At 36.3% G+C, this 8,265-nt stretch overlaps 1 protein-coding gene across 1 annotated transcript; it reads right to left on the bottom strand.

Moving 5' to 3' along the window:
- Positions 1 to 238: 238 nt before the first annotated feature.
- On the bottom strand, positions 239 to 5,844 carry LOC111010794 (phytochrome E). The gene is made up of 4 exons (XM_022284352.2): positions 3,371 to 5,844; positions 2,306 to 3,113; positions 1,867 to 2,160; positions 239 to 922 (listed from the first exon to the last, which is right to left on the bottom strand). Exons 1-4 carry the CDS (start codon positions 5,403 to 5,405, stop codon positions 682 to 684), a joined length of 3,378 nt encoding a protein of 1,125 aa, XP_022140044.2. The 5' UTR covers positions 5,406 to 5,844; the 3' UTR covers positions 239 to 681.
- Between the last annotated feature and the right edge of the window lie 2,421 nt (positions 5,845 to 8,265).

The raw sequence follows: 8,265 nt of genomic DNA, 5'->3' as shown, positions 1-8,265 counted from the left end.
TAATTCAATTTTTGTTCAAAGAAAGAAATAAAGAATCTTATTGGAAACAGGTTTCGAACAACCTGGATCTTACTTCTTCCAATTCAAAAAGACAAATATTCTAACATAAAGAACTAAATATAGGGTTTCTAGGATTTGAAGGTCTAAAAATCCAGAATTTAAATAGGGATTGAGTAAAAGATTCACAAACTAAAATCATATATTAGTCCTAAAAATATATAAAATAGAGAAATTAAAGTTGAAAGTAGAAGGACCACCGTACGATGTTGTGAAATTAGAAATTAGAAATTACAGGAAAAACAAAAACACATTTAAACCTAAAACTTTTTACAATGTCCAGAACCAAACAAAAAACAAAACAAAACCGCATGTTTCATCTTACATTGCCACACTGCTGAAACATGCACCAGCAGCGGCAAACCACAAAGACAAAGCTGTAAATCCGACCCATCTCTTTGGCTAAGTTTAAGATAAACGTTATTTATAAACATAGCATACAATTTTCACATCAAACCCAGCTACCGAACATCGTCAAAAAGACCTTTAGCATGGCAACGAGCGAGCAACCAAAGAACAATGGCCTCGTTGTATGATTTCAAGCATCAGGTCACACGAATGATCGGTCTTGGTGCTGTTCTCGAGATGATTTGTACAAGTATGGATTAGCTCAAGCGGATAAATTCAAGTCCTTTGGCTTGTAGTAGCTTCCATCGACCCCCTCGGGCGCCTTAACTTGAGTTCGATATCAATGAGGAAGTAGCATTTAGTTTGCTCTCTAACATACAGAACGCTACCGTTCAATTTATTGAGAAGTCTACGTGACAGGTTTAACGCAAGGCCTTCCTGCGAGGTCCACTGCTGTCCTCCTCCAACCATATCTTGGATTAAATCAGGAGGCAGACCTTGACCTGGATGTGACATTCTAAATACAAACAAACCAAAACACATCATTCTCCCAATAGTTCTTATGCCTTTCACAAGTCGTCGCAAGATTATGAAGGAATACAGATTAAACAAGTGACCACTATTGCTACACATTATTCGATCGCGATCGAATAGGTAGCATACATGAAAAAAATCATGCCATAAATCAAAGAACAATTCTTTCACTATTGCTCACTATTAAAATTTTTTACAAATATCCTTTTAGAAAAAACAAATCTCCTCTCTCCGTCTATGCATGTTTCTCTTTCCTATCCGTCAAAAATTTTATGGTAGACCAATGGCCCAATAGAGAGTATTGTCCTGGATTAAAAGATTCGTACCCTCTTTTATCTTGGATATTTTTTTTATAACGGGGAGTCGAAGTTTTACTCCCCTATATCCAAGAGCAACTTGTGCCCGCACCAAGGCCCAGGAGATATCAAGGGTTTTTGGTATTAAGTTCACCGGAAAGTTCAAACTTGAGAACTATAACCAATATGATCAAGAGACCCCAAACCTAACCACTTCTCGATTTTTTATCTTAGATTTTCTTTTTCTAAGCAAATAAAGATGATGAAGATGATGAACAAAAAAGGGTGTATGCTAGTATGGCTTAGGAATAATGTTGCTTTGGATGACCTAACATTGCTATTTGGACAACTGTTTGTCCAAAGACAACAACAATTTCCATGATTATAGTACTAAGGACCCCTTGCCTAAATTAGATGTCGTGTTTTTATTTTCAGTTAAGACAGAAGCCAAAGAAGAATTTTGGTTCATCAAGCAACCTTCACACACATGCTGAATCAAACCCCAATATAGAAGTTAATATGCTAAAAATGTCTGCCAAGTTCCAAACATATAAACACAAGAGTAAAGACAAAGCTATACAAAGAGAATATGATATAAAATCTGAAAAAAAGGGACGAGTTATTAGAGTACCTGATCTGCAAGTGAATATGTTCATTTCCATCTTGGATAAGCTTCAAGCCAGACGAAATGTGGATTTCAACCCAACCGTCCGGAACAGGCGTGTGGCGTACTATGTTAAGTAAGAAATCTGACAAAACCAGCTGAAGCTTAATTTGATCGCCACAAAGAGATAACATTTTGATTTCTTGTGGAATTTCATGAAAAAGTTGTATGTTCTTCTCTCGGACAACCATCATTATTTGACAGATAATCGCATCCAAAACACTCCCGAGGAGAAATTCTTCTCTGCTTATCTCTACATGGCTGTTACAAACAGAAATGGAAATTTTCCTTAAATTTTGAAAAAAAAAAAAGAAGAGCTTCAAAAGTTCATGGCATGGTTGATGAACTAAAAAGAAACATCAAAAAATCACCAGCAGTAGAGAAAAAGGAATTTGTGTGTACTTACCCTCCTTCCAAACTTCTGAAATCCATATCCTCTATGATTGTCATGATTTGTCTCTCGCATGCATCACTAGTTTCAAGGAAGAGTTTCTGGTTTTCAGTAACCCCAGATTTTACAAGGAGTTCATGAGTAAATCTAAGGCCATTTAAAGGATTCTTCATCTCCTGCTTTATGTAGGTCAACTCCTTGAGCTGCAAAACGCCTTCCTTGTCCCTCGCCCAAATTCCTTTAGAGTCCTGTTCCAAGTTGGGCCCAGCAATTTGCAGGAAGCAGATACAACCAATGATATTTCCTTCTGCATCAGTTCTCTTGTTTGAGGTTACAAGCACCTCTGAAAACTTACCATTCTTATTGAAAAACCCTAATGGACACTTCTCGGTTTCTTCACCACCAATACCTTTATATAATAGGATCATAAACCTAGTGAGGGTATCTAAACCTTTCAACCTGCAGAAATTCCCAAAGATCTCCCCAGCTAACATTTTTCCTACAACTTCTTCTCTCCTCAAACCAGTAAGTTTTTCCATGGCTGCAGTCCATTCACAGCAGTAGCCATCCTTGTCTGAAACAAATATTGGTGGAATCAATGGATTCAGACTTTGAATAATAGTCTCATAGTCTCCCCGCAGACGAAGAAATTTATCCAGCATGGATTTCTCGGATGTAACATCTTGCCCAACAAAGCAAACCCCAACAATTTTGTTTGTGTAATCCCTACTTGTGCAAGCATTAACCACAATATACACAGTAGTGTTTTCTTTGTCAGTTCTGAAACTTCTCAATTTTATCTCCACATTTTTGTCTTCCTTACCTGAAAACACACAAAGACGATCAGATAACAATGGAGGGGGGAGAAAGAAAAAGAAGAGGGGATATTCCTATAAAACTTGGCAATCGGAATTATAGTTTATAAGGCCCAACTATCCCCTTGGAAGAAAATTGGTAGAACTCGTGATTTATAACTTTTTCTATCACACTAAAAGTCTTATATATTCAATTTTCTATTGCCATGCCTCTTGATTTTACTTTTTAGCAACTAATAATAAAAGCCCGCAATATCTACATTACCTTCCAGAGCATGGGAAAGTAAATCTTGAACAGTTCCACGGGAATCTTCGTGAACAATTTCATTAACCAGAAGTTTCCCCAAAGCTTCACTAGGTTGTAATCCCAAAAGTTCAGAAATTTTATCATTCCATCCATTGATCACACCAGTTGAATCAACCCCAAAAATTGGAACAGTTGCTGTTTCGATCAACCTAACCATTTCGCAAGCTACTGAACTGAGTTCAGAAATCTCAGTATCATGGTGCTGGACAGAACGTTCTGCCTTTGAATCACTGTCCCTAGTACTCAAAAAAGATTCCCTCATAATAATCTGCAATGAGTGAATGGCATTGATTTCTTGAACTTCCCAAGACATACTTTTACTCTTTACAACCTCAAGAAACGCTTTAAATGATGATCTTGGGTGCATTCTTCCTCCATCATCCTTATCATCTGGGTGATGTTTGGCTCCTCCCCATTGGACTTCCTTTGCAGCATGGGACCTGAACCAGAATAAAAAATCCTTTGAACTGATTTTTGCAGCTGCCATGCCACACACTGCATCGCCTAATAAAGCAGCTTCAGGGTACCCAGCATCAGCCAAACTATCCGTGCTCAGCCCCGTGGAATCCTCATAGTTCTTGTGTATCCACTCTGCAATATCTTTGACTTGTGCTTCGGTTGGAGTTACACCTACTAAACAACATGCCCCGTTATAGAGCAATGCGGCACCATCACACTTCACGAGATCCTTTATACTTGGAGATTTAGTCAGCAATGCATGTGGGGAGCCTCGGAGGAGCATGTCACAGAGTAAAGTTTGTGTCTTGAGAACCTTTTTCTCTGTTAATTGTACTGCCAATTGAAGCTCCATGTGGAGCTGCAGCCCAAATGCCTGCATGAGAAACTCGCAAGCATAACGAAGTGGGAAAGGGACATATCGTGGAGAAGTATGATGGCACACGACCAAGCCCCATAACCTTGTTGGCGAGTTATCACTGTTAATGACTACTGCCATGGCTAATGAGGCTATGGAGCCCATATTTGACATGTACTGCAAATGACAATTATGTGGTGCTCGAAGAGTTGAATTCACCAGACACAGAGGCTGCTTGAGCTCCTCGCTTTGAATGACCTGCACAGGCTTTGCGCGGCAATTGCAAATCATCCTCACTCGATTCTGCTTGAACAGAAAACGAGCAGCTTGAGGGATGTCTATGGCAGGATAATGCAGACCAAGATATGGCTCTAAGTCGGACCTTCTGAGTTCTGACACTACTTCACCATGTTCATCATCATGGAACTTATACACCATCACTCTATCATACCCTGTAAGCTTCTGGACATCTTCCACAACCGTGTCACATAGCACACCAATATCACCACCAGGTAGAGCCTGCAGCCTCGAAATCGCTCGAACCGCAAGCTTCTGCGAATGCACGGCCCCAGCAAGCGACAATGCAGGATCAATAGACCTTGCAGGCTCCAAATCAATCACAATCCCCACATCAATCCTATGCAGTATAGCATAAAACGGCTTCTGGTTTGTCCTAGAGTAGACCCAAACAGGATTCGACAGCGAAATCTCCCTCGCCGACGCCGCCTTTGCCAACGAAGCACCGGAGGGAGCCGTAAACAGAGTTCTCATATCAACACCGATCAAACCCTTACCCTGTGACGACTCGGATTCATTTTCCAGCCCCAACAGTTCAAAACAATTCTCACTATAGCTCACAATCTTAAACCCAGACTCCTCAATAGCAATCAAACAACCAAACGGTTGGACCAGGCCACCCCTCTGAATCCGAGCGAGATAGGAAGTTATTTGCTCTTCGGGTACGGATTGATGAGAAGCCTCAAGAACCGATCTCGAGTAGTTGAAGGACTCACCAGAGGCGTCGGATTGCTCAAATTTGCTCATAAGGCCAGCATCGGCATTGTACTGGGCAAGAGCCGCAGCTCCATCGCCGGTGCTGGTGGAGTGGCTGGGACGAGTGCTGTCGGCCGAGGAGGAGAAGGCGGCCATTCTCCGATCACCGCTTCGAATCTTCTCCATAAGGGTCGGATTTGGAAGGCGAAATAGTTGGTGTGGTTTCTATATGATGTTTGAGGAGAGGAACTGAGGTGGGGGGTGGAGATTTATCTTCATCACCGTTGTTGGCGCTTGAATTGCTCGATTTGTCGCGGCAAACAACAGAATCCGTGCGTCTCTTTCGAAATGGGAGCTACTTCGCTTTTGGATTTGATGTTCCCGAGAAGTGAGTTGTCGCGATGCTTTGTTGCGGCTCCATGATAATAATAACAATGAATCCATCTCCGGTTTTGGTTTCGAGTTTTTGATTTCGGTTTTGAGCTCAGAATTTTACGTGGTTTCTTTGCTTTTGGATTAGCCACGTTTTTACGTTCGCCAGTCCCCAGACCCTTCACTGTCTTCTTTTATGTCTTCCCCCTAGGCGCCTTCTTCTTCTTCTCTGCAGCCATGTCCACAGGTTTCGGACTCTTCAACTTTATCCATTATTATTATTATTATTATTATTATTATTATTATTATTATTATTATACCTCTTCAAAAGTGATTATTTTTTTTATTTTATTTTTAATTGTACTTTTTCTATCTCGACACTATATTCAATGTATTTTTTTGAAATGTAAACGTGACTTTATATTAAAAAATTTTTATTATGGGTAAAATTTGTGTTAGAATTTTTGAAATAAAAAATGAAATGATCTTTTTTTTAAAGTACAGTAATTAATATGAACATCTTAGAAGTATACCAACTAAATTAAAACAAAAATAAAACTATAGTGAGTAAAATAATATTTTTAACCTCCTTTTTCTTCTTCTTTCTTATTCTTATTATTATTTACTAGTTTCATATTATCATTATTTAAAATCTAATTTATGTTCCAAATTTTTTTTCCTCCACCAACATATAGTTATTCTTTAGAAGTTCGAGCTTGGTCTTGATCCTTATGTATGGTATTCATTCTCGTTCGAATACGTGCGTAGCCAGACTTCTTTCTTTTTAATGTTGCTCACTCCCTTTTTCATTCATCTGCTTAGGTAGATCTAAAAAAATCAGACTTAGAGAACAAATTCTAGAGCTAATTCGTACCAGAGATTCTAATCACTTCCATGGTAGTATGTGGATAGAAGGTATTATAACTTTCATCAAAATATCAATAACTTTATGCATTGAACTAAGAAAATAGAATTACAATTTTTCTTTAAGATAGAGAGACTAAAACTGCAAGAGAGAGAGAGAGAGAAAAAAAGAGAAATTTGGCCCACAGGAAGGAGAGGATGGATAGGGACAAGTCCACCAAGCATTTACTGAGAATTTGGTCCATCTTTTTCTTGTACTTTATGTGGTTGAGAACTTAAGATATTTTTTATTTTTAAATAAAGAAAAAATATGAAACACAATCACGTGATAGGGGACCTCTATCCAGACACCACCCTTTTAGTATCTATTTAAAGCATTCCTAGTACTCGGATTCCTTTTTTTCTTTTTTCCTTTTTTTCACAAATATCAAATAATATAATATCAGAGAAGACCCGTGTCAATTACCACTTTGATTAATTACATTTTTGCTTTCTCATTTTATAAACTTTTATTTTAGTACGTGTTGCTTACAAATATTTTACTAACATGCTTTGGAAATTTAATTTCTAAATTTTCTACTAAATACATATTCGAAAACACTTAAAATATATAATGCAATTATATTACAAATATCTTTTTATTTTTTAAATTACTAACCCAACCAATGCACCTTTGATTTCTCAAATTTTTAAGCTTCAACTTTTAGAGGATCTATTTTAAAATTTTAAAAATTATCAATTTAGCTTTTGTTGCCATCAATAACATAGATATCTTGAAACTTCAAATATGTATTTTAACGTAGTGACACGTTATGCATTAGACTCGTATACGTTTGGCTAAAATAGGATTTTTATTTATTTTACCATAGCTGAAACAGGTATTTAGTGGGTATAAGATTACGGGATTATCAATGAGCAAAATAATTATTTTCTTAAAAATTTAGGGAGCAAAGTAGTTACTCTTAAAAAAATTCAAGACTAAATAGATATTTTGAAAGTGTATAGATTAATTTTTTTTCTTTTCTTCTCTAATAATTCAGAAACTAAAATTCATACGTAAGTAAAATATAATAAACTTAAAAGTTAATTGACGAATCCAAACTTTAACCTATTTTTTATTTGGGTTTAAGGTTCTATCTTTTAACAAATTTATTTTTCAATTTTATACTTTTAAAAATATATGATGGTTTATCAAAACTTTTTTAGTTTTAAAATTGTAACCAAATTTAGAATTAAAAATATTGGAAATTGTTCTTTTAATTTTTAAAATTGAGCTAGAACTTAAGTAAAAAGTATTATTATTGTTTTCAAATGGATCTTAAACTTTTAGTTTCAATGTCTGCTTTTTACTTTTAACATTGTATTTCATATCTTGCAAAAAATAGATCAAATTAGAACATTGAAAAAAATAATAATTAAATAAATAACAAATCGGTGTTCAAAACTAAAGCCATATTTTAAACAAAATAAGAAACTTATATCACTTAGAATTTTAATTAGCTCATACAAGATTTGGCAACATAAACTTTAAGGTAAAAGTTAATATGTCATCCTCAATAGCTTATTTTATTTTATTTTTCTCCCTTTTTGTCTCTTTCTTTGAGAAAAAAAGGAAAATAAACCAATATTTTATTTGGTAGATTCTTATGGCTACTTCCCAACTTCATTGACAATGAATAAGTAGCAGAAGAATTTAATGTTCCTTTTCTTTCTATCCTATCGTCATATAATTCCTTTTGTTTGGATAATAAGAAAATTCTCACCTTTTTTCCATCTTCGCTACATTTCAACAAAGAAGATTGTTATAGGT

The sequence above is a fragment of the Momordica charantia genome, assembly GCF_013281855.1.
Source record: "Momordica charantia cultivar OHB3-1 chromosome 3 unlocalized genomic scaffold, Mcharantia_2.0 BLBB01000003.1, whole genome shotgun sequence".
NCBI lineage: Eukaryota > Viridiplantae > Streptophyta > Magnoliopsida > Cucurbitales > Cucurbitaceae > Momordica > Momordica charantia.
This window is presented reverse-complemented; position numbering and strand designations above follow the sequence as displayed.